Below are 27,351 nucleotides of genomic sequence, written 5' to 3' on the forward strand. Positions count from 1 at the left end.
GGACCTACTCCAACCGGAAGTAGGAGAAAGGTTGTACAGACAATGGTGCAGCCTCAGCACGATATCACAGGAAGAGGAGAGTGGTGAGCCAGGAGTTGGGGGTGCGGAGACCATGATGGAAATCAAAGTAAGAACCCAGACCTAGAACTTGATGGAGGGAATGGCACAAGTGACTGCTAATAAGTACCAGGTACCAACTGCAATATGTAAAATTGAACTGTAGACTTGTGAGTGACACAGCTTAGAAACCTGCCCTAATGAGAAGAATCTGATAACCAGAAGTACAATGACCAAGAGCAAAAGAGGGGACAAAGGTACAATGAATATTACTGAAGACTCCCCTGCAAAGGAGCAAAACCCTATGCTCCCAACCTCAGAGTTATCTGAGGAATACATCGAGAAAATGGGGAGGGGATACAGAATTTAAAAAACTTGTTATAAAGCTTCTTATCAACAATGAGAAGTACATAAAGCAGGCATTCAAGGAATTTAAAGAATCTGTTACACAACAAACAACAGCAGTGAATCAAAGGAAAGCTGATATATCAGAAATGAAGAATACAGTGGAGCAAACTAAAAGTACAATGGGGAGTCTCCAAAATAGAATGAAGGAGGCAGAAGAAAGAATCTCAGAACTAGAAGATATTTCCTGTCACCAGAGGGAAACAAAGAAAATGCTGGAAGCAGAGCTGGATCAGGCCAAATAAAGTATTCAAGAAGTGAAAGACACTATTAAAAGGTCTAAATAAGAGTTATGGGAGTCCCAGAAGGTGCAGAAAGAGAAGCTGGGATTAAAGGTATATTCAATGAAATAGTAAGGGAAAATTTCCCTAATCTAGAGAAACAATAGGAAAACATCCAGAAGGAGCACAGAACTCCCAACAGGCTTGATCAAAAGCGATCTTCACCAAGACACATCATAATCAAGCTCTCTTCAATCAAATATAAGGGAAAGATCCTTAAATGTGTTCATGAAAAAAATCAATTGACATATAAAGGATTGCCAATTAAACTCACAGGAGACTTCTCACAGGAAATTCTACAGGCCAGAAAAGAATTGGAATGACATATTCCAGATTCTAAAAGTAAAAAATTGTCAGCCCAGGATAATGTACCCAGCAAAGCTTTCCTTTGTCTTTGAAAATGAAATAAAATTCTTCCACAGTAAAGAAAAGTTAAAAGAATATGCCTCTTCCAGCAGGAAGGGGACCCCAGAGTGGAGCAGGCGGACAGGAGGAGGGTTTTATCCCAACCCTGAAGACTCCTAGATCCTCACCAAGGACTATCAGTATGAGCACCGAGGACTACATCCCTACTGCCAAGGAGACCACGGGGGAAACGGAGTGCCTTCGGAGACCAAGAACTCTGAGGTCACCCACCCCCATTTAGATCTACCACATGGGATGGAAGAAGCCCAAATCCTGCCTTGCAGGATCCAAGGTCATCAGAACAACAACCAGGATTCCTGAGCGGTCCACAGAAACAGAAGAACAGTAAACTTCCTTCGGGACTAGGGAGAGGAGCTTTTTCTGGTCCTTGCCTGCTTCCAATTTTGGGTCTCCACCCCCTCTCGTAATAACCATCAGGAGCGCTCCAGAAACCCCTTAAAACTAACAAACAAACAAACAAAACTAGAATAGAGAACAACAAGGAAAGCTTAGAAACAGACAGGAAACGGTCAGCGGGGATGCACTTATACCTCACTGGGTGGGACACAAAGATTAGTCACTCCTCACTGGGGTATGGAAGATTTCTCTGCACACCCCTCCTAAACATGCTCACTTAAACTGTTGACATATATCCTGTTAGAATTATAGAGTTAGACCACCTGAAAAACAGCCAGGTTCAGCGAAAACATGCTTCAATGCTATAAACTGCTAAATACTAAAATTAAAATAGGCATGAGACAGCTGAATAGCCATCTAAGTCATTTTAAGGTGTATAGAACACAGTTGAATGTAAACCAAAATTGAAATGTCTATGAAGAAGTCACAGGTTGTGGTTGAGAACCTGCATTTTCCTATTAACATACTGGTTAATCAATACCATGTCAATTAATGCCATAATGTTGTAAATGGTTGAAAATATTATGTTGGGGCTTTTAATTGATTGGGATGATACTCTGCCGGCTCTACCTTCAGACCAGAGATGGTCTCACCAAGAAACCATTGAACTTACCAGGACAATAAGATGCTGGACTTTATGCTTGGTAAATACCTCCAATGAAAGAATCTCAACTGAATTTGAACTATGGAAATGCAAAAAGGTGGAGCAATCCACCGTCGGGGGGGAGGGTTAGGGGAGGGGAGAATCCCAGTGCATAAAAAAATGTATCACATAATGCAATGTAATTAATTTTAAAAAAATGAAATGCAATAAAAAAAGTAAAAAAAAAAAAAGAATATGCCTCTACCAAACCTGCCCTACAAATGACACTTAAAAGATGTTCTCCATGGAGAAAAGGCAAATGTGAAGAGCATCCCAGTAAAGTAACAACAGAAGACTAAATCAATGAATAATCCATTGCTAAAATGACAGGACAAACTTACTACCCATTCATATTAACCCTGAATGTAAATGGCTTAAACTCATCAACCAAAAGTCATAGATTAGTGATCTGTATTTTAAAAAAAACTAAAACCCATCTATTTGTTGTCTACAGGAAACATATCTCACCAACAAAGATCAGTGGAAACTGTATCGTGGATTTTGATTTTTTTTTTAAGTTTCATTTCTTCAAATAGATCATACAGTAGCATCATTTTCTTCAAAAACATTCTTGATTTTCTTTTCCATTTCTTCAGCGACACATAAGTCATTCAGCAGCATGTTATTTAACTTCATGGCATTGTTAATTTCTGTTTTCTTCCTGTTGTTGATTTTGTTTTGTGGCTTTTCATTTAAGGGGATGTACAGTAAATGTGTAGTGGAGACTATCATATCTAGTAGCATGTAATTTAACTTCATGGCATTGTAAATTTCTATTTTTCTTCCTGTTGCTGATTTTGTATTGTGATTTTTTCATTTAAGGGGATGTATAGTAACTGTGTAATGGAGACTATCATATCCAGATGTGAGGATACAATGTTGTAGGCATCTCTACTTCCAGATCAAAGATAGACTCCCAATGAAACTGTTTACTATATCTTGACAATAGGAAGCTGGACTCTGCCATTGTCCATGCCTGCAATGATGGACATATGACTGTTTATTAAGAACTGTATAGTATAGTAATAATATAGAGGAACTCAGTGAGCGGGGAGAGAATTGGGGAGGGGGTGTAGGAAATCCCAGATCCTATGGAACTGTATCAAAATGATAATAATAATAATGAAGGCTATGAAATAAAAATAAAATAAAATAAATCTAAGCAAATAAATTGGAAAAAAACCTGAATTTCTGGGGCCTGCACTGTGGCACAGTGGACTAAACCCTCCAACTGTGGTGCTGGCATTCCATATGGATACCAGCTGGGTGTTCCAGCTGTTCCACTTCGAATCCAGCTCCCTGCTCATGGTCTGGGCAAGTGACAGAGGATGCCCCACATGGGAGATATGGAGGAAGCTCCTGGCTCCAGACTGGCCCAGCTCTGGCCACTGCGGCCATGTAGGAAGTGAACCAGTGGATGAAAGATCTCTGTCTCTCCTGTCTGAACTGCCTTTCAAAATGAACTTCAGTCATTAAAGATCAGCCACAGTGCTACATCAGGAGGAAAACCCGGATAGACAATCTGAGAATCATCCTGTAACCCGGTGAAGAGGGAAATTTTTATCAGACTACTACCATGAGTCTCTAAGTCAAGACAGTTTCTGCTGTTCTTAACAATATATTTAATTAAATATAAACATATGCAGAAATGTATTCACTGCCCACATCAAAAATGATCAACTTGGGTCAGTGCTGTAGTCCAGTGGCTGAAGTCCTCTATGTACACACCGGGATCCCATATGGGCACTAGTTCTAATCCCAGTGACCCCGCTTCCCATCCAGCTCCCTGCTTGTGGCCTGGGAAAGCAGTGGAGGATGGCTCAAAGCCTTGGGAACCCACACCCATGTGGGAGACCTGGAAGCAGCTCCTGGCTTTGGATAGGCTCAGCACCAACCATTGCAGCCACTTGGGGAGTGAATTAGCAGATGGAAGATCTTCTTGTCTTTCCTTCTCTCTGTATATCTGACTTACCAATTAAAAAAAAAATCTTTAAAAAGAATAACTCAAAGCTGAGTGCCTTTCATTTATATATCTATCTCCCTATTATTCTGAAACAAATCCCTAACATCATACTTGAAAACATTTTTGATGTGTAGTTCTAAAACAGACTTTAAAAAATCAGTGCCTAGGGCCCAGCGGCATGGCCTAGAGGCTAAAGTCCTCGCCTTGAATGCCCCGGGATCCCATATGGGCGCCGGTTCTAATCCCGGCAGCTCCACTTCCCATCCAGCTCCCTGCTTGTGGCCTGGGAAAGCAGTCGAGGACTGTCCAAAGCTTTGGACCCTGCACCAGCGTGGGAGACCTGGAAGAGGTTCCTGGTTCCCAGCATTGGATTGGCGTAGCACCGGCCTGTTGCGGCTCACTTGGGGAGTGAAACATCAGATGGAAGATCTTCCCCTCTGTCTCTCCTCCTCTGTATATCCGGCTTTCTAATAATAATAAACTCTTTAAAAAAAAAAATCAGTGCCTAAAAAATTGGTATCCTCTTAAATATCGAATCAACATTCAAATTTCACATTCTTTCAAATGTCATACTTCAAAAACTCTGAACTAGGATGCAAATAAGGCCATAAACTTTGAGCGTTTAGGTTCTTCAATCTCTTTTTAAGCTATAGATATTTCTTCATCAAGTCTTTCCTCCTGTTAATTTGTGTTTGAAAGAACCAGCTCACTTCCTGCAGCTTCCCACAGCTGGGATATAGATGGTCACATACATATGGCGCATCATGCACCTCTGTCCTCTACAGACCGTGAATATTGATAGCTGGATCAAGAGGCTGGATTTAACTTCTTCCTTTCCCAAGACTACTACTGGGGTAGCAGTGTTTTACCAGGAGACATACTCAGGTAGATACCACCATTCCAAATCTATCACTCCTGTGTGCATTAGTGACACCTAAAGCACAAAATCAGGGGCAGACATTCGGCCTAGCAGTGAAGACACCCATATCCCATTACGGAGTGCCAGGCTTGATTCCCACTTCCAGACTCCAGCTTCCTGCTAATGCAGACCTTGGCAGGCAGGCAGGATACTCCTGTTGCACCCCTGCTTCCCTACATGGGTGAAGAGAACTGAGTTTCCACTCCTGACTGTCCTGGCCCAACCCCAGCCAGCAGCAGTAGGCATGAGGAGTGAACCGCCAGTGAGTGGAAGCTCATTTTGTGTCTCTCAAGTTAAATCCATTCCACCTACTTGACTGCCCTGTGCTTCAGTTCATGTGGGAAAAGCCTGGGTTCCTGCCCTTTATTCACCAGTTTTCAAAATAATGAGTTGAGAATTTCCCAAATGACTAATAAGCTTGTTGAATTATCACTAATGAAGGCTCAGGTTTGGTCCAGGCAGCTATCATTACTGACATTTCATCCAATTTTGGACAAAAGAACTTCTTGAGTTGGCTCCTGAGTCCTGATCCAACTCTAGCAGGGTCTGTTAACATCCTTGAACTAAATGACAAGCTGTTCCAGATTGTTCTCATACACTTCCTGCCATCTCTCTCCAAGGAACAATGTGGGTGGGGAACAAAACTTCATGACAATAATTTACATGAGCCCTTTTTACTCTTCTTCAACACATAATCACTTCCACACTAATCCTTGGCTATAAGGGCTTCAATTTTACTCTGATGTCAATGTACAGGATAATCCCACATCCACAAATAAAATATTTGTCACAAAGATTAAAAAGAAAAATTTCTTGAATCGTTCAACTATTTCAGTCCCAAAACTTGCATTTAGTCAAGTCCTGTTACTTCCACTCTTAACCTATTCCCATTTCCTTTTCTTTCAAGATTTATTTTTATTGAAAAGTCAGATTTTACAGACTTGAGCAGAGACAGATAGAAAGATCTTTCATCTGCTGGTTCTCTCAAGTGGCTGCAATGGCCGGAGCTGAGTCGATCAGCCAGGAACAAGGAGCTTCTTCCAGATCTCCCATGTAGGTACAGGGTCTCAAGGCCTTGGGTCATCTGCTATTGCTTTCCCAGGCCACAAGCAGGGAACTGGATGGAAAGTGGAGCAGCTGGAACATAAATTGGCACCCATATGGGATCCTGGTGCATGCAAACCAAAAATTAGCCATTAGGCTACCACTCTGGGCCCCTCATTCCCTTTCTTGTTGCCTAAAAATATATCCAGACTTTCCTTATTAGAAAAAATTCTATATGATTTTTTGAAGATAATCAAAGGCCAACCAGGAGGACACATTTAATTTGATCAATTTTTTATTAATTTAAAAAGCTGTCTTTTCTTAAATGCCACACTATAGACATAAGATCTCAAAGATAACAACAACAACAAAAAATTATCAACTACTTCCAACAAAAACTCAGCTACAGTACAAAGCTAATAAGAATTGCTTCCGCAGGATCCTAGCCTCTGATTGGCTGGATCGGGCGGTGGGCGGGACGAGAAGACGCCTGCCGGACGTGCGGCGCTCGGCAGGACCAGAGGCCGGTTGGTGTGAGCGGTGTTCGTCCCTGTCGGAAGATTCTTCAAGCAATCAGTATGGCAACCAATACAGATGTTTCTCTTTCTTCCTATGATGAAGATCAGGGATCCAAGCTTATCCGAAAAGCTAAAGAGGCACCATTTGTCCCCATTGGGATGGCGGGTTTTGCAGCAATTGTTGCCTATGGGCTCTACAGACTGAAAAGCAGGGGAAATACGAAAATGTCCCTTCACCTGATCCATATGCGTGTGGCCGCTCAAGGCTTCGTGGTAGGAGCCATGACTGTTGGTATGGGCTATTCCATGTATCGGGAATTTTGGGCGAAACCTAAGCCTTAGAAGACGGGATGCAGGCTTGGGTCTGTTAGACATCTCATATTGAGGTTACATTTTCTGTTGAAAATAAATAATTTGAGTGGATGTGGACAATAATACATGGTGTTTTCAATACTGACCTCCTTTCTTGTAGGTGCAATTTGTCTAGTAACCAAAATTATTTGTGACTAGTTCACTCAGGGGTCATTCAGAGGAGCCAAGTTAACACAATGTTACATTTTAGTTTCCCCCTTCTGAAACTTGTAGTCCTGAATAACAACAGGCCAACCTTGAAGCTACTCCCAGTTTGCTGCAGAATATCACATGCTTTGCATGTTAGGAGTATAATTACCCCAGTTAATTTCACTTTTTTCCTGCCTGCCTCATAGACTGGTTGACTATTTCAATTTTTTGGGCTAGTTATCTTTTTTAAAGAGTTCGTGGAACGGAACTTGTAAACCCCTTCCCTGAGAGAGTGTAACCCTTCCCTAACTGAGAGAGAGAGTGTGTATAACTGCAGATTTATATTTTTGCTGCTGTTATACTAGAATAGTTTCTAAATTCATTTTGAAATTGAAACTTGTGTTTTAACTGCCTAAAGCAAAGGTAAATTCACATTTTTAAATGTGTACAGTATTTTTTTTTCTTCTGTGCAAGACTTATAAATGTTAAATTACCTATAATGGAAGTGACTAATAGTTTGTGAGCAAGTTGGTTGGTCAGACATTATACACAAACTTTGATATATACAGAATATGTAATTATACTTGTAAAATTCTCTTGTCTAACCTGAACTTAAATTCTATGGTGATAGTCTGATCTATATATTGCTATTAAAGTGAGTGAACACACACACACACACACAAAAAAAAAAAAAAAAAAAAAGAATTGCTTCCAGGGCCTGGCGTGATAGCGTAGCGATACAAGGTCCTCGCCTTGAACGCGCCGGGATCCCATATGGGCGCCAGTTCTAATCCAGGCAGCTCCACTTTCCATCCAGCTCCCTGCTTGTGATCTGGACAGCCCAAGGCTTCGGGACCCTGCACACGCGCAGGGGACCTGGAAGAGGCTCCTGGCTTCAGATTGGCTCAGCTCCGGCCATTGCAGCTGCTTGGGGAGTGAATCATCGGATGGAAGATTGTCCTCTCTGTCTCCTCCTCTCTGCATATCTGCCTTTGCAATACAAATAAATAAATCTAAAAAAAAAAAAAAGAAAGAAAGAAAGAAAGAAAGAAAGAAAGAAAGAAAGAAAGAAAGAGAGAGAGAAAAAGAATTGCTTCCAAAGCAACACTTGGGGATTGGGGAGGGGATGTGGAGATTTAGATATAGCAGAAAAGACTACAACACCTTGACTTCCAACTGAAGAGCCCATTTCTATCTTCAACAAAACTTCTGGGCTCCAACATCTATCAGACACAACCCCAGCTGTGCAATCCACCTGCAGAAGGCAACTGACAACTGCATGCCACATGTGTAGAGAAATCTAGTTTATGAAGATGTCATGAGGGCCTGGTGCGATAGCATAGTGGTTAAAGCCCTCAACTTGCACACGCCGGGATCCCATACAGGCGCCGGTTCTAATCTTGGCGGTCCTGCTTCCCATCCAGCTCCCTGCTTGTGGCCTGGGAAAGCAGCAGAGGATGGCCCAAAGCTTTGGGACCCTGCACCCACGTGGGAGACCCTGAACAAACTCCTAGCTCCTGGCTTCGGATAGGCTCAGCTCCAGCCGTTGTGGTCAATTGGGGAGTGAACCATCGGACAGAAGATCTTGCTCTCTGTCTCTCCTCTCTGTATATCCGCCTTTCCAATAAAAACAAATAAATCTTTAAAAAAAAAAAAGTCACAAAATAACTTTCTAATGGATGCTAACTAATTCAGTGGTATGAAATGAGGCCAATTTTGTCCTCCCCCCATGATAACTGGGAATGTATGGAGGCATTTTCAGTAGTTGTAATTGGAGTGGGAATGAGATAGGGGTGTTACTAATAATTCACCTAGCAGGTAGAGGCCAGGAGTGCCACTAAACATTCTATAATGCAAAAGACAGCCTTGACAATATCTGGCTCAAAATGTCATCATGCCAAAACGGATAAAACCTGGTGAAATTGAATGTATATTTTGAAAAAGGAAAGTATTTAAAAAAAAAATCACCCCCACATTCTATGCATAAAGAGGTATAATTTATCTTAAAAATATCCTCTCAACAGAATAAGGCTTCTATCAGTTATTCAATCGGCCACATTTTGTACAGGAAAAGATAAATTTTACAAAACCCAAACACCCCTCAGCTGTAGGCAGTTACCCAGGTTGCCTTGTAATTAGGCAAGTGTTATACTGCTGGGGAAAAAGCAGCTAATAGCTGGTAGGCACACTGGGTCTGGTTAGCGTTTGTTTACCATTGAGCCAGCATAGTTACCTCTACCTACCTACCTACCTACCTACCTACTTACACACACACACACGCCAGCATGTTGGCAGACAGGGTCTAGGGACCTGCTGCAAGTGTGCATGGGCCCTGGTAGTTAGGCAGGGCCTCAGGCCAGCAGCCACACCCCCAGAGGACCATGCTCAAGACCTGTGCAGTCGTGGGCAAGGAGGCTGTGGATTACTTAAGGAAGGGGGTATGGAGATGTGTGGGAGGGAGGACTGCTGAGGGAGTACATTGCAGGTGAGGGATGACTTCTGGGGGATTTCTACCAACCAGACTACTGCACTTGCAGGTAAGCCAGGGGGCTGAGACCAGGTGGTTTGGAGGACCTCTTTGGATAAGACCAATGCACCCAACCATGTGGGAGACCTGAACTGGGCTAGTTAGCACTGACCACCATCCAACAGTACACATAAAATCTAGGGTTGGGGGCCTGCCTTCAAAGCTAGACCACAGTCCCCTCCAGTGAGTGTCAGGGCAGAGTGGGCCATGTTAGGCTGGGCCATGACACTATTACGTGAAACAATTGAGTCTGGGGGCAGATTCTGTGGCGGATTTGTGGGTTCACTCCTGTGGAACTGCAAGACCCATTGTTTTGCTCAGGAGCCGGGGGTGGTGATGGACCAAACTAGCCATGACCATGGAACTCACTGACCCTTAAAAGAAACTGGCGTTGGGATCAGGCCAGGCTGGTCCAGGTTGCAGCACTGGCAGGCAAACCCAAGAATTTGGTGTGGGGTGGGCCAGGTTGCAACATCTACCACCGCAGACACAAAGGCTGAGATTGGGGGCAGGCTACTCCAGCTAGAGGCCTAGCACCTGCTAACACTGGTGAGATTTAGGTCTGGGAGTGGGCCTGATGAGGGAACTTGAGGAACTCCCTGCAACTTCCGCTGGTGAGCACTAGTCACGGCTGGCTGTGGGACACACCAGCAAGGCTGATCCACCTGTCAGGAGGTGTGTGAACTGGCTTGAGGGGGTTGGGGGGAGACCAGGCTGGGCCAAACTGTAGCACACTGCCACGTGCAGGAGTCAGGACAGGGTGCGGGCCATGCCGGGCAGGCATAGGCTGCATCACCCACCTGGGAGAGTTGGGACTTGGGGCCAGCCGGGCTGGGCCAGGCTGCAATATCCAATGGTAAGGGTCAAAATGGGGACTAGAACATGCCAGGCTAGGCTGGAACAACCACCGGCATGTGCAAGATCTGTGGCTGGTAATGGGCGTGGTAGGGATGCTAAGTGGATGCCCCTGCTGTGTTACAGTTCCCACTGGTGAGAACAAGAACCAGGAACAAGGGTAGACCTGGCTGAATATGGCAGACTGCTGTAGCATCCTTTGGCATGTATGTAGGCTAGGTCTGGGGATGTGCCAGACTGGGTAAGGCTCCAGTACCTGCTAGTACATGCAAGAGCCAGAGTGGGTGTGGGATGGGCTGGGCTAGGTAGTGGCACCTGGCAATCCACATAAGAGCTGGGTTTGGGGCTGGGTCAGACAAGGATGCAGCAACAACCAGTGAGTGCCAGAATGGGTGTGGGCTGGTCTGGCAAGGCCACAATACCCACTGGTGAAGGTGGAGACTGGAGGTGGGCCAAGTCAGGCTGAGCCAAACATTCATCAGTGTGCACAAGATCTGCAATTGGGGGCTGGTTTGATGGGGCAGCTTGGAGAACTCCCTTGTTAAGATGTAGCCCTGATTGGTGAGTGCAAGAACCAAAGCTGGGGCAGTCCAGTCCAGGCTGGTCTATAATACCTGTCAGAATACCTGTGGGTCAGATCTGGGGGTGGGCCAGACTGGGCTAGTCTGCAACACCCACTAGTTCACAATAAAGCTGGGACTAGGAGTTGGTCAGGCTGGGTTAGGATACAGCACCCCCTACCATGAACTGGCACTGGGGGCAGGCTGGGCAGAGCCGACTGTAGCACCCACCAGGACACATAAGAACCCAGGCCAGAAACAAACCTGGTTGGGGGACTGCAAGGCTTCTGGGCCACTGTTCCCACTGGTGAGTATGACAGCTGGGCCCGAGGGCAGACCAGACTTCAACAAACCCTGGGCAGGGCTGCAGCAACTGTCACCTCCATGTGAGCTGAGTTTGAGGAAGGGCTGGGCTGGGGCAGGCCACTGCCCCTACTAGTGCATGCAAAAGTCAGACTAAGTGCCAACTGACTGGGCTTTTACCACAGCATCTGCTGGCAAGGACCAGGACAGGGTGCAAGTTATGTCAGGCTGGATCTCAATACTCCCTGGAAAGTGCAAGATCCAGGATGGGGAGTGGGCCTAGGAGAGAAACTAGGAATTTCTCTGCTGGCTGCAGCTCCTGCTGGTGGGCATGAGAGCCAGGGCTGGATGTAGGCTAGGCTGGATAAGGTGGCAGTACCATTTGGCATATGGGAGGACTGGTTCATGGGGTGGAAAGAGCTAAGCTGTAACACCCATAGGTACCGACTGGGATGTGACACTGACTGGACTAATCTGGAGCTTGGAATTCCATTTGGGTCTCTCAGGTGGGCAGTAAGTACCAAGCACTTGGGCCATCCTCTGCTGTTTCCCAGATGCAATAGCAATATCTGGATTGGAAGCTGACCAGCTGGGACTTAAGACATTGCTCACAATGCTGGTGGCAGTTTAACCCTCTTTTCTGTGTCACAATGAGAGCTTGGGCCCCCTGTATGCACATAGCAGACTTCGCTCTTGGCTCTGGAACAGCTCAGTTCTGGCTGTTGTGGCCATTTAGGGAGTGAACCAGATCTTTCTGTTTCTTCTTCTCTCTGTAAATCTGCCTTTCCAATAAAAGTAAAACTTAAAACAATTTTTTTTTCAAGTTATAGTTTCTGTTCAACTTCTCTGTGAACTGCTTTTGCTAAATGTATGAACTGTTTCAACTTTCACAGTAAACCTAAATGACACACTGAAAACATTATTTCTGTGATCTTTCTCAAAGTTTTACTGCTATGCCTGAATTTAAACTGAACCTAAAATACTATAAATTTCAAAAGTCAAAGGTTATGTCCGAAAGTTTAAATAGAAAAAAGATTGCCAAGGGACCAGCACTGCAGCAAGACTGGTAAAGTCGCTGCCTGCAAGACCAGCATCCCATATGGGCACTCCACTGCTCCACTTCTGGTCCAGCTCCATGTTCATGGCCTGGAAGAGCACAGGAGGAGGGCCCAAGTGCTTGGACCCATGCACCCTCATAGGAGATAAGCTCCTAGCTTTGGACCAGTCCAGTTCTGGCCACTGAACCATTTGGGGAGTCAATCACTCTCAATCTCTAACTCTGCCTTTCAATAAATAAACTTAAGAGAAAAAAAGCAAAAAAACAAAAAAATAGATGCAGAATATGAAACATTCTTTTAAAAGGTCTCTTGAAAATGTCCATCTCTAGAACGATAGCCTAGTGGCTAAATCCTCGCCTTGCACATGTCAGAATTCCATATGGGCACCGGTTCCTCTCCTAGCTGCTCCACTTCCCTTCCAGCTCCCTGCTTGTGTCCTGGAAAAGCAACAGAAGATGTCCTAAGCCTTGGGACCCTACACCCATGTGGCAGACCCAGAAGAACCTTCTGGCTTTGGATCAGCTTAGCTCCAGCTTTTGCAGCCATTTGAGGAGTGAACCACAGGATGGAAGAAGCTCCTCGCTCCTGGCTTCGGACTGGCTTGGCTCTGGCTGTTGCAGCCACTTGGGGAATGAACCAGTGGGCAGAATATTTTTTCTCTCTGTATCTCCTCCTCTCACAGTAAATCTGCCTTTCTGATAAAAATGAATAAATCTTAAAAAAAAAAAAAGCAAAATGTCCATCTCTTATATTGTCTCTCTCTCTCTCTCTCTCTCTCACACACACACACACACACACACACTGACTATACCACATGAAAATAAGTGAGACATAGCCAAATGCAGTATGTGAATCTTTATTGTATCCTGGTTCATAAAAAAGACATTTTAGGGACAACTGGAAAATCTGAGTATGGACTAGATACTAGACAATGTTTAGGAATTGTTTTAATGGCATTGTAATTACACAGGAGATTATATAAGCAAATATATTCAAATTTTAGGCTCGGGCCTGGCGGCTTGGCCTAGAGGCTAAAGTCCTCGCCTTGAAAGTGCTGGGATCCCATATGGGCACCGGTTCTAATCTTGGCAGCTCCACTTCCCATCCAGCTCCCTGCTTGTGGCCTGGGAAAGCAATTGAGGATGGCCCAAAACCTTGGGACCCTGCACCCGTGTGGGAGACCTGGAAGAGGCTCCAGGATCCTGACTTGGCTTGGCACAGCTCTGGCCTTTGCAGCTGCATGGGGGAATGAATCGACGGACAAAAGAAGTTCCTCTCTGTCTCTCCTCTCTGTATATCTGACTTTGTAATAAAAATAAATCTTTAAAAAAATTTTTAGGCTTTATTTAACACTTGAACTCTCATATAATTATCTTCAAAACCCATAGTCTCTTGTCTTTGGCAATTATCTTTCCACCCATGATATGGGAGTGCCATATAGATACCTTTCAGGAGGTGCTGGCACCATTGCATAGTAGGTTAAACCTCTGCCTGCAGTGGCTCAACAGGCTAGTCCATAGCCTGCCATCCTGGCATCCCATCTGGGCACTGGTTCAAGTCCCAGATGCTCTACTTTCCTACTTCCCATTCAGCTCCCTGCTAATGTGCCTGGGAAAGTAGTAAAAGATAGCCTAACTGCTCGGGCTCCTGCACATGGGAGACACAGAACAAGTTCCTAGCTCCTGGCTTCAGACTGGCTCAGCTCCGGCTGTTACAGCCACTTGGGAATTGAACCAGTGGATTTAAGATTTCTGTGTCTCTCCTCTCTCTATAACTCCAATTTTCAAATAAAAGTAAATAAATAGACTTAAAACATTCTTTTAGGACAAAAGGAGATTGTTACTTAAATACCAGCAAATATGGTGGTCTATTTTATACTCAAGTTCTACATACTCAGCTAATTAGTAAAGGGCTACATAATTGAAAGGCAAGATACAAAGCAATCCTATTATTTAAAAACAGCAAAAACAATACTGCCAGGTTCTTCAGCCGGCTCTGGAGGTATGAAATGGTTATCTATCTTTAACTGAAGATTAGAAAACTTCACAAATACTTGGTTTTTGAAGCTCAGAGCTCCTTGATTTGCTGAGTTTTTTCATTTTCGATTCATTGCTAGTACATTCCTGTCTGTCAGGCAAGATAGAAAGAACATCTGGAACAAGAAAAACCATATATATAAACAAAAATTTTAAACACCACCGCTCTTATTCCAAGCTTGGAAAATAAACAACAATTCTCAAAACAACTGGCATTTGTTTTCAAATTAACTACATTTTTGGCTTTAAAAAGGATTAATTACAAAAAACTCAGCAGGGTTTTATTTATTCTTTTGCTTGGTTCATCTCGTCCCTCATAGCATCTAACTGTTCCAGGACCTTATTCCCAAACTCAGATTACTTTCTATTTGCTTGACAATAAATCCTGCATCAAGATGCACCAAAATATTAGTTGTGTGTCCTTACTAAAACAAAAAGTAAGCACTAAATCCCCTGTACCTCATACATTTCGTTGATCTTCATTTCTGTGAGGCAGAGGAGAGATGAGGAAGGAGAGAGAGGCAGAAGTTGATTCACTTTTCAACAGCTTGCAACAGCTCGGATAATGGTCTCAGCCATTATCTTTCTGCCTCTTCTGATATGGGAAGTTGAGTATCCCAAACGGCATTAGAGAGCACATACCCTTCCCTTTAGTTACATATAAAAGTACGCTTTTATGTATATGGCTTTAGTATCAAGCCAGAATACCAAAACTCTACCATTCTTACCATACTGATATGACAAAGGCATGATGAAAAGCCTGTACGGTATGCAATTTAAATCAAGAATTTTTGCTTTTAACAACAATTAAAAGCACAAAATACGGAAAATAAAGATCAAAATAACATATAGACATATTCCGTATTTACAGGAATTCTCATAATAATCATGTCTTAAGTATCCCTTGTTACAGATAAACTCAAAGCAAACATTTAGAGACCAAGTAATCTCCCAAGGTTAGTTAGCAAGGTATCTTAGCCAGCACTCAATACAAGTGATTTTTGCCCTAGGACTCTTTCCTATGTCCCTGCCTCTTCCGACAGTAGTCCCAAGTAACATCAGTGAATTCAACAGATTCTCAGAAGCAGATCTGAATAACCTAAAGGGTAGAAGAGTTAAAACAAAACCCAGTGATTCATTTTAAGAGACCAACATTTTGGTCTCTTAAATTCTAAAATTGTGGGTCCACCCACCACTGCCATGTTAGTGAGTGGAGTCCAGGTAAGTCTGAGCAGCGGCACACGGGTCTGAATCCCCAAGCCATGGCCATGCTGTGCCGGCCTAAGCTTCCTACTGGGGATCCTAGCTCCCGAGCCAGTGCTTCTAGGCGGGGAGGGTCGGGGGGAGTTCTTGGGCCTGTGGATGGCCAGAGTGCCAACTGGAACCAGGCTTTGCCCACTGGCCACCTGGTGGCAAGCTCTGGGGTCTTAGGGGTATGTAATTACTGCCTAAGAATATCCATGGATAAGGCCATTGTTCATGTAGGTGAGGAATGAATCCTGAGGGACACCCAATGATGGGGCCACTGTACTTGCAGATAAGTGAGGGGACTGAGACCTGGTGGTTTGGAGGGCAGAGACCTGAAGATCTTTATGGGTCAGACTGATGGACCAGCCCACATGGGGTCCTGGGTTGGCTTGTGAGCATGGAACATGGCTGACCATCACACACAAGTACACATGCAAGCTATGGCTGGGGGCCTGTCTGGCAGGGCTGGATCCCAGTACATGACAGTGAGTGTCAGATCAAGGGATAGATCACATAAGACTGAGCCATGACACCAACCAGCATGCAACAGAACCAGGTCCAGGAGGTGGATTCTGTCGGGGATATGTGGGCCGAACCTATGGAACTACAAGTCCTGCTAGTTAGCTTTAGGGTTTGGGACGGTGATGGGTTGAGCTAGGTGTGACCATGGAGCTCACTGCTATTCATCAATGCTGGGACTGGGCACAAGCGGGGAAAGTCCAGGCTGCAGCACCAGCATGAGCACTCTAAAACAGAGTGTGGGGCAGGCTGGGGAGTACCAGCTCATATAAATGTCAGGATGAATGGGGCAGGCCATGCTGGGTAAAGGCATGCGTGAGATCTGGGTTTGAGAGTGGTCCGAATGGGGAAACCTGTGAAACTTCCCTAGTGGGTCATAGCTCCTGCTGATGAGCACATGGTCTAGGCTTGGGTGTTAGGCAGCCTGGGCAGGGTAGCTCTATCCGTCTCTCAGCAAGTGTGTGAGTTGGTTTTGGAAGGGAGCGAATTGGGTGGGGCTAAGCAAACCATAGCCCACTGGCAAGTGCAGAAACCAGGAGGGAGTGCAGGTCATGCTGGACTAGGCTGCCATATCTACTGGTCTGCATGAGCCAGGAATGAGAGCAGACTGAGCAGGGCCAGGTTGCAGCACCTACCAGCGAAGAGTTAGGACTGGGGGCTGGCTGGGTCAGGTTAGGCTGCAGCATCCAAAGGTAAAGGCCCAAGACAGGGGAGGGACTATGTCAAGTTAGGTCAGAGCAACAACTGGCATATGCGAGATCTGTGGCTGGGTTATAGGTCAAACTGGTGAGCGTGGGGGCCAAAGCAGGGGTTGCACAGGTGTGGATGAGACTTGGGGTGTGCTAGATTGGGAGACTCCAGCACCAACTGGTGATTGTAAGAACCGGGTGATGTAGGGTAGACTAAGCTAGGTCTCTGCCCCTGCTGAGCCATGTGCGAGCTGTGTCTGGGTGTGGACCAGTCAGGAAAGGCTACTGTTCCTGCTAGGGCAAAAGGCGGACTAAGAAAAGCTGGCCCATGGACCCACTGGTGTGCGTGAAATCGGACATTGGGAGAAGTTCTGATAGAGGAGCTCGAGGAATTCCTTTATAGGGACTTGGTCCCCACAGGTTAGCTCAAGAACCAAGAAAGGGAGCAGCCCAGACCAGGCAGGTTATGGTACCCATGGGCTTATCTTTGGATCAGGTCTGGGACAAGCCAGGCTGGGCTAGTTCTTATCATTCACTGGCAAATTTGAGAGCCAGAATGCTGTGTGGGTCAGGCAGGTCAGGCTACAATACCAGCCAGTTCACACTAGGTCTGGGACTAGGGGTTGGCTGGGCTGGCGAGGCTGTAGCCCCCACCAATGTGAGCAGGAAATGGAGGCAGGCAGCCCCTGGCAAATGCCGAGGTGAGGCAGACCTTGCCAGACTGGGCTGCAGTGCCCAAACAGTACATGTGAGAGCTGGGGGAGAATGGGTGAACCCTGTAGGGGGGATGCAAGGAGCTCCCCTGCTGAGCCACTATTCCCACTACTGAGCCTGAGAGCTCGGACTGAGGGTAAATCAGGCCAAGTAGGACTACGATACCTGTTGGCTTGCATGTAAGCTGGATCAGACACAAGCCAGGCTGGGCTGACTGTACCTACTAGTACATGCATAAGCCAGAAGGGGTGAGGGTTGGCTGGGCTTTGCCACAGCATCAGCTAGCAGATGCTGGCACAGGGGGAAACTATTGAAACAAACTGCAGTGCCAGTTGGACAGTACAAGATCCAGGAGTGAGAGTGAACCCATTAGGGAAACAGTGGGCACCTCCCTCTTGGGTTGTCACTCTCGCTGGCGAGTATGAGAACCAGGACTGGGACAGGCATGGCTAGACAGTGGCACCTGCCAGCATATGTGTGGGCTGGATAGTGGGGCTGGTTGGGTTGAATTAGGCTTCAATGCCCACTGACATGTATGAGAGCTGAATGGGATATGGGATAGACAAGACCAGTCTGCTGTACATACTTGTTGATGAGCACAGGAACCAGGGCAGGGGGCGGGCCTGGTGGGGGTTATTGCGGGTGGTTCTGACTAGGCTACAACTCCCACTAGTTTGCGTCGGGGCCGAGTGTGCGGTGGGCAGGATTGGGCTGGGCTACAACACCCATTGGTTTGTGTAGAAGACAGGGCTGCAGACAAAACTGATCCAGCAATTGCAACTACCAGTGTGTGCATAGGCCGATCTGGGCAACCGACAGACTGTACCAGACCCTGAACTGGCATGCATACACAAGAATCAGGTCTAGGATCACCTCAGATGAAGTTTCTTTGGAGATCCCCCCAACTGAACTGCTGGACTCAGAACCCCAACCATGGAGAGAACTGCAGGTTCCATGGTCTGACCATGGAATGCATGTGTCAGAGCTGAGCCTCCTCAGTGACTTAGATGGAGCACTGGACAGCATGTCCAGGTGCACATAGAGCATATGGCAGCATACTGGAGCCAGCAGAGGACACCTGGTACCACAACAGAGGATGGAGGACAGAACAAATCAATCAACTACCCCAGCCAAGCGTTGGCAGTGAACATCTGGGCAAACGGAGACTCTAAGGTGGACTATGTCAGCCAGTGGAGTCTGGAGACATTTCATCGTGATTGGAGTGGCAAGACTGGCAGCAATATAGAACTGTTGAACTATCAAAACCACTTGAGCAGAACCTTCAGAGCATGCCCCACACAGGGAACTTTGGGATGGTTGGGAGGCTGGGTGGGGCTTCTCCCTTTATCTCCCCCCTTTCACCAGATAAAAGAAGGAAAAAAAGAGAATGTGAAAACAATGGTCTCACCCACTTTCCTCTAGCCCTTGACCCTTCACAACCTAATCAAATACGTAAAAATTATCAAAATAAAATTTATACAATTTAAAAAATTCTGAAGTTTTTAGGTCTTGTAAAATTTCTAATAACTCCAAAGAGCTTTATATTGGCACACTTAAAAACATACCAAAAAAAAACATCACAATATTTTCACTTAAAAAATAGTAATCACCCCTCCCACCAAGAGTGAGAAAAGCACCACCATTTCACGTTTCTGTAAATCTTATTCAACTCAGTCGACAACAACCAAGGGACAGTGTCTGGCCAAGTAGACACACTAGTTAGGCTGCCCAGGTCCCAGATCCTGATTCCAGCTGTCAGCATGGAAGCTGGGAAGCAGTGGTAACGGCTCAATAACAGGGTTTCTGCATTCCACATGTGAAGCCTGGACTACGCATCCAGCTCTGAGCTGCTGTGGACATCTGGGGAATACACTAGCTGATAGCAGCTCTGTCTTCCTCTCACCTCTCAAATAAACACGTAAAAGATAGATGCAGTCTCACAGCTGCTTCTATATCCAGTCTGATGCTAGATTTTGCTTTGGTTAAGTACAGGATATATAGCAGTGAAAGGGTAAATATTTTATTTCTTAGATACGCTTTTTCTTTATTTGGAAGGAGGCATAATAGAGACAGAATAGCTTCCATTCACTGGTTCATTCCCCAAATGCCCGCAATGACCATGACTGGTCTTGACTGACGCCAGGAGTCTTGGGCTGCTTCTGGGTCTCCCACGTGGGTGCAGGGGCAAGCACTTAGGCCAACCTTGCTTTCTCAGGTGCATCAGCAGGGAGCTTGATCCTAAGTGGAGCAACCAGGACTCAAACAAGTACCCACATGTGATTTTGGCATTTGAAGTTGTGACTTAGCCTACTGTACCATAATGCTGGCCCTTTATATGTTTTAGATTTTCTTTGAAAGAGTTACAGATAAAAAGGGAGAGAAAGATGGGTGTAGGGTGGTGGGGAGCTAGAAGGAGAAGGAAAAAGAAGGAAAAAGGACGAAGTGGAGAAGGGCGGGGAGGGGGAGAGAGATCTATTCATCTGTCCCTCCCCAAATGGGCAGCAGCTAGGTCTGGGCCAGGAGGAAACCAGGAGCTTCTTCTGGGTCTCCCACAGGGATGCAAGGGCCCAAGCACTGGGTTATCCACTGCCAGGATGCCAGTGCTGCAGGCAGCGGTCTAATGTGCTATGCCACAAAACCAGCCCCAGGAAGTATTTTGAATTTATCAGGTAACTACAACTTTATAAGTTCTAAAAACTTAACAAATGATAGTTTTGTAAAGGATACTTGCATCCTGGAACCCAAAACCCTACCAGTGAAATTTCTGTACTCTGCTACATTAAAATACATGCACACAAGGATGGGTACTTAGTGCCACAGTTAGGCCACCTCCTGGGACATATGCATTCCATATCAGAGTGCCTAGGATTGAGTCGTCAGCTCCACCTCCAATTCTCACTTCACACTAATATGCAGCAAGGGAAACAGTGAGTAATGGCTCAAATAATGAGGTCCCTGCCACCAACACAGGAAGCCTACATTGAAGACTGAGCTACAGCCCTCAGTTTGGCCCAGCTCTGGGTGTTGCAGGCATACAGGCAATGAAACTCTTGCTTTTTTTCTTTCTTTTAAAGATTTTATTTATTTTTATTGGAAAGTCAGATATACAGAGAGGAGAGACAGAGAGGAACTTCTTTTGTCCGTCGATTCATTCCCCCATGCAGCCGCAAAGGCCAGAGCTGTGCCAAGCCAAAGTCAGGATCCTGGAGCCTCTTCCAGGTCTCCCACACGGGTGCAGGGTCCCAAGGTTTTGGACCATCCTCGACTGCTTTCCCAGGCCACAAGCAGGGAGCTGGATGGGAAGTGGGGCCACTGGGATTAGAACCAGAGCCCAATGGGATCCCCGTGAGTGCAAGGCAAGGACTTTAGCTGCTACACTAGGCTACCTCTCTTTCAAAAAATAAAATATAGACATATATTCAATCATTGGTATACTCTGCAGTTTGAAAGAAATTTTCACCCTTCTGTAATTCTGCAGCATCATGCACTGGCCACTGAGAAAACTTGTATGGAAAATATGTATTTACTGAGTTACATCATCTTTCGAATGATGCATTACACAGTGCCTTAAAAATCATAAATATTGGGCCTGACACAATGGCTTGATTGGCTAATCCTCCCCTTTCAAGCACAGGGATCCCATATGGATGTCAATTCCTTTCCCAGCTGCTCCACTTCCCATCCAGCTCTCTGCTTGTGGCCTGGGAAAGCAGTACAGGATGGCTCACTTTTAAAAAACTCTATCTTCCAATCAATCTTATCACTGGTAACAAATACTGTCAATAGCTTTCCTAGAAATGACAAGCATACTGCATTTTCAAGAAAGCACCATCAAATATTCAAACAGGAAAACAGTAGTCAATCGTTAGCTCAAAGTACAATGCCATTCCATGAAACGAACAGCTCACAAATCATCATAAATGCCTCATGAAAGATAACTTCATCAGAATTTTGAAAATTTAATAGTAGTACCCAGAATCTGTGATCTTCAAGAAAAATCTTAGTAGTGGGTGAGTGCTGTGGCACAACGGTCCTGCCCCATCCCTCAGCAAGTGCTGGCAGGAGTCCTCACCACATCATTATCACACCTGGCAGCCGTGGCTGATGGCCCATGTACTCCAGCTCCTGCCTCCATATGAGAAACTGAGACAAAGTTCCCGGCTCCTGGAAACTCCAGCCTGGCCCAACCTTAGCTGCTGTGGTGACCATCTGGGAAGTGGTCAAACCAGATCAAAGGTATCTTATTCAGTAGTATTGCTATTCCCCACATCTCTGCCTTTCCGCCTTTCAAATAAATCCAAAAGAAGGAAAAACCAACAACCTCCATGGCAGGCCAGCTTCCAGTTCAAAAAAAAAAAAAAAAAAAGCTTATGATTTAATTATCTACTACTTCATTAAGGACATGCTTAAGTACCCCTGTCTAGTACTACCACCTAGCTCTGTTGATGCCACCAGTAGGGTTTTTCAATGTTTAATTTGAAAGGTAGTTACAGAGAGCGAGAGACAGAGAAAATATCTTTCTTCCAGTGGTTCACTCCCCAAATGGCACAACTTCCAGAGCTGAGTCGGTCTGAAGTTTCCTCTGGGTCTCTCACAAGGGTACAGGGTGCCAAGGCTTTGGGACATCATCTTTCCCTGCTCTTCCAGGGAGCTGGAAGAGAAGTGGAGCAGGCAGCTGCTTCACCAGCCTCATCCGGCACTGGCCCTAGCACCAGTAACTCATCGTCACTTTGGAAGCATCACAGCCAATATCAGCAAAAACACAACATAACTTAGATTTGAAGAGTTCTGATCTCCACCTCAAGACTCCCAGCAAAGATCCCAGGGATAAAACAAGTAAGCAAGCAAGCAAACAAAAAACCCCAGGGGTAAGTATCCCCAGGGCTTGGCAGACCACACTTGGAGAAACCAGACAGTACCACAGGTTCACTTCTCATAAAATCCTGTTCATCCCAAGTGTCCCTCCTTTAATTGGGAGACAAACCATCAACGCAGCTCAGGAGAGCAGGAACACAGGTGGCCACTGAACTGTTGTTAACAGCTGTTTTCAGCACCTTAACCTTCCGCCAGTAAAACACCTGGGTGGTTACGAGCCTCAGTCAGACCTGAAAGAGTGCCTTCAAAAACGTGCCAGGGACACACTCTCTCTACTTGACCCAAAGCAATTTCGGGGATGAAGCCCCCAGATCTACACTTGCACAATCTTCAAGGTCTTTCTCACGCAGCCCGAAGTGCAGCACACCTGGAACAAGCGTTTCCAATTGAGTCCCAGAGCACCCAAGCTCATTGTTGTTGGCCAAGCAGCAGCCCTCCCCTCCCCTTCTCCTAGTTATGAAAATCCCTGTTAAAAATTTAAAAAGTACAAGCTTATTTTGGAGTTCTGAGCTGTGGCAAGGAAGTGTCTAAAAGAGCGCAAGAGACGAGCTACTGCCTGCACTGCTCCGGGACAGAACTGGTCCAGCCCTGTCTCAATGTCCATGTCAAAGAAAAAAAAATCACCGTGGGCCAAAACAACAAGATTCTTCGGCTCGATTTCCACCCCTTGTCCCCCTCCCCCTGTTTCCTGAGCTAAGAAACGTGCAAGACAAGTGAACCGAAACATGTCCAGTGTTATGAACAGTTTGTGAGGGAATCCCACAAGTGTCGCGGGCTGCAACCGGGACAAGCCACAGCCAGGACAGGGAGAAAGCAGGTGGATCGATGACACGACTCCTTTCCAATACTAAGTGCTGAGAGCTCCAGAAAAAAAAAAAAAAATAGTTCCCGGGATAAACATGGCGCCCACCGCGGCAGGACATGATCACCAGAAAATAAAAGATTCTCCGCCCCATCCGTTTGATAAATCACGGCGCGAGCCCTCCTGCAACCTGGGGCCGGGCGCGAGCCGACTTGGCAAAGTAGCGGCCAAAAAGGCTCGGGAGGTTCCTCCCCGAGCGAGCAGGGGAGGGGGATTACATAACACAAGGGATCGCCCGAGCAAGCCTGCAGCCCGCCTCCTCGGGCTCGCCGCCGGGCGCCCCGCGCCGGCCCCCCGGGCACCGCTCCCGCCCTCCTCGGCCTCGCCCCCTCGCCGCGCCCGCCGTCTCCTCCTCCTCCGCGCCGCCGCCCCCTTCTCGGCCGGCCACCGCCCGCGCCCGCGCCGCCCACTCCTCCGAGACGCCCCGCGCCGGGCGCTGCGTGTGGACGTCGGGGTGTGTGCGGGGCCGTGGGGCGCTCGAGTGCGCGCACGCGCCCGCGCACAACGCGGCGGTGGCGGCGGCGGCGGCGCCGGGGGGCGGGGGCGGCCGGCCGGCCGGGAGGGAAGCGGGGAAGCGGGCAGGCGGCCGGGCGGGCGAGCAAGTAAGGCAGGCACGCCGGCGGGCGACGGGGACGGCCGGGCCGGGGCGGAGGGCAGCCCCCGGCTCCCGCGCCCACACGGCCGCCCGCACTCGCACCCCGCCACGCGCGCCGCGCCCCACGGCCGCCGCCGCTCCACGGTGGGCTGCAAACGCGCGTCCCCCAGCCCCGGCTTCCCCCGCCGCCGCCACCGAGCGCGCGCCCGCCCCATTCCCCCCCCCAGCTCATTGTCTGGCCTCGCCGAGCGGAAAAAAAAAAAAAAAAAAAAGATAACGGAACCCCCGGGAGCAGGGGGGTGGGGAGAGCCGAGGCTCGCTCGCTCACTCACCTCCCGTGGTCGTCGCCGCCGGTCGTCTGACCCGAGGAAGGCGCCGTCGCCTTAAAGGGCCCTCGCACCCGGCGCCGGGAGAAGGGGGTGGGAGCGAGGGGAGGGGACGGGGGCTAGCGGGGGAGACGAGGCACGGGCGACCGGGGCCGGCGCCTCTCCCCGAGGGTGAAAGGAAGCCTCCCTCGGGTTCGAGTGACTGGGGATGGGGCTTCTTTTTTTTTTTTTTTTTTTTTTCTCCCGCGGGGGGCGGGGGCCCCGAGGGAGGGGGTGGGGGGGCCGAGGAATGCGGCTCCGTGTACGGGAGCTGGCGCGGGGGAGAGAGACGCCGACTCCCCCCACCGGCCCGCTCGCCGCGCGGAGGGATACGCCTCGTCACTTCCGCCCTCCCCCTCCTCGTGGCCTTGCTATTGGCTGCCGCGTGTGGTACGTCATGGGCTCATCCTAACCCTCACCCGGGCTTCTTTTCTAATCAAGTTTGGTTGGGCCTGCAAATAAATAAATAAAGAAAAACATTTTTTTTTTTTTCACATGAGAAAAGACTAAACAGCTTCAGAAGCAAGATCTACATTTTGGTGAGAAAAAAAATATAAGATTTCTGAAGACAATAGTCCCTGACTATTTGCTTTAGACTTTCCAGGGAAATTTGGGGATTCTTCCACCCCCCCTCCCCAGCCCTACTTTGAACTCAAGGCTTATCTACCCAATCAAGGGGGGTGCCCTTCGTGCCACCGGCCTGATGGGGCGACCCAGTGGCACCAGCAACTGTCAGGGAAACAAAGGGAGCAAAATGGCACCTGTTCTTTGTCAAGAGAGGCAGCAACCTTGAATCTGTGGCCTTAACTGCAGAACTTTTCCAAGCCATTTGGATCTGCCAGACCCTTCTGGGTTCAGGAAAGAAGTCATACACCACTGCTTATCCAGGGGGTTTTTGTCATGGGGATTGCTAGAGAATCGTCATGAGTAGACTCGGCAAAGGCCGCCCCATTGTGAAAAACCCAGTAATCCTGCTTTGTGCCATGTGGATTGGGCCAAAGGAATGGACTAACCCACTTAGGATCGTCCACCTGCTACTTTTCCCCCAACAAAAGCTAATCTCTTCTCTAGGTATCCAAAAATCATCGTTTGATTGCCTCCTGTGATAATACCATGTTGACATTTCTCTTTGGATATTAATGTTTGCTTGAAGCCACATGCTAAATCAAGGTGCTTGGTGCAAGAATTGGAGGTGCGGAGCCATGTGGATTCCTTCTGTTTATATACAGGCTCCATTCAAACCACCAGACCATATAAGCAGGTCCTGCAAGTAGACGTTCCTGAGTGTGCACATGTGTAGTTGTTTGCCTGCACAGATGTGCATACAGGGGCACACACACACACACACACACTGACATCACTTGTTCTCATCCCTTTGAGACCAAAAGCACATGAGCAATTCCAACAAGTCATTCTGAGGAAGAATGTCATAGTTTGAATCAGAAAAAAAAAATTACTAATCCTGATAATAGTCATGAAGCCTCACTAGACTAAATTTGGAATCAATGACCAAAAAAAGACGATTTTACATAAAACTAATCCTATTTTATGCTGTCCAGCCATTGACTATAATTCATGATAAATGTTATATATGCATTACATATGGTACAATGTATGCTCTGAGCCCTCAAGACCCAACCCAGAGCCTGTGTCTGCACTGCTGCCCAACGACCAATGCAAAAGCATCATTCATTCATTCAAAAGACGTCTCTTGAATGCTTGTCTTGTGCCAGGCAGGCGCTGTTCCAGATGCTTGGAATAGAGCAACAAAGAAAATGAAAATCTCTGAGTTCATGAGACTTATACACTCCTGGGAAGGAGACATAATTAGATATTAGGCAAATCTTCCCTTTGCCTATGCTTAAAGGACAAATGGCTCCAGAACTTAATGGCTTAAAATGACCATATATGCCTTACCTCTCTTGGTTTCTGGAAGGTGATTAGGTTTAGCTGAATGGTTCTCATGCAGGGTCCCTTAGGCAGTGGCGTCCTTGCATAGTGTGAAGTCATGGTTTACCCACAGTTCACCAGAATTTTGACAACTGGCTTCTCCTCCCTGCCAGGGTGTCCTTAGACTGTCAACATGCTGGATTCCGAGACAAGGCCCAGGAGAACCAGGCAAATGGCTTCCACTGGCCTAGCCTTACCTGTCACAGAGTGTCGCTTCCACTACCTTTCTGGGCCTTCCCCAATTCAAGGAGGCTAGAGACTGTTCACAGAGAGAGGGCAGGGGAGATATCTCTGTCTTCAGAAAAGCATGGGAAATCTTGTTGAGGCCAACTTGGGTAGTGCAATGTCATGTCTTATATCAATAAGCATGTAATATATGGTATGTTGATGAGTGGACTGGAGGGGACAAGGAGCAGTCTGGGTCTGATGCAGGATTGGGGGTGTAGAAGTCGCTCTCTTTCATGAGGTGGTTGGAGATGTCCTCATTGTTTAAGGTGACATTTGGGCAAAGAAAGTGAAGCAAAGTTTGGTTTTATTAATAGTGAAAGCAAAGTCATTGTAGGATTCTTTTATTTATTTATTTTTTGATTGAGGAGGAGAGATTGATTGAGGAGATTGACTGAGGAGGAGAAACAAAGAGGAAGATCTTCCGCTGATCCAAAGCCAGGAGCCAGGAACCTCCTCCAGGTCTCCCACACGGGTGCATGGTGCCAAGGCTTTGGCCTGTCCTCGACTGCTTTCCTGGGCCACAGGCAGGGAACTGGATGGGAAGTGGAGCTGCCGGGACTGGAACCGGTTCCTATATGGCATCCCGACACGTTCAAGACGAGGATTTTAGACACTAGGCCACGACTCCGGGGCCCCATTGGAGGATCCTAAGAAAAGGAATAAAATGACCTCCCCCTTTTTGGAAGGCTCGCTCTGTGTGTGGAGGAGAATAGCTGGTTGGGGCCAGGGTTCCCCCAGGGAGAGCGGTTAAGGACCGTGATCCAGGTGTCGTGTGGCCAAGGGGTGGGGAGGTGGGAGGGGTGAAACTGCAGAT

At 47.0% G+C, this 27,351-nt stretch overlaps 2 protein-coding genes across 4 annotated transcripts in view; one reads left to right on the forward strand and one right to left on the reverse strand.

Annotated features, from left to right (window-relative positions):
• Positions 1–24,673, reverse strand: part of POGZ (pogo transposable element derived with ZNF domain) — a 69,921-nt gene extending 45,248 nt beyond the window's left edge. For 2 of the 3 annotated variants that reach the window (XM_058660263.1, XM_058660262.1), the window contains exon 1: positions 24,327–24,672. The gene's annotated coding sequence lies outside the window, so the exon portion shown is untranslated. Of the gene's footprint in view, positions 1–24,326 lie in introns of all 3 variants that reach the window. The other variant, XM_058660264.1, reaches the window with a different exon arrangement.
• Positions 6,613–7,075, forward strand: LOC131479510 (HIG1 domain family member 1A, mitochondrial-like). The gene has a single exon (XM_058660265.1). The coding sequence runs from the start codon at positions 6,713–6,715 to the stop codon at positions 6,992–6,994; it is 282 nt and encodes a 93-aa protein (XP_058516248.1). The 5' UTR covers positions 6,613–6,712; the 3' UTR covers positions 6,995–7,075.
• Positions 24,674–27,351: the final 2,678 nt, after the last annotated feature.

This window comes from Ochotona princeps, chromosome 2, assembly GCF_030435755.1.
Source record: "Ochotona princeps isolate mOchPri1 chromosome 2, mOchPri1.hap1, whole genome shotgun sequence".
Lineage (NCBI taxonomy): Eukaryota > Metazoa > Chordata > Mammalia > Lagomorpha > Ochotonidae > Ochotona > Ochotona princeps.

What these genes read in the sequence shown, in the direction of transcription:
- LOC131479510 (XM_058660265.1), top strand. Translation starts at nt 6,713, where the DNA reads ATGGCAACCAATACAGATGTTTCTCTTTCTTCCTATGATGAAGATCAG.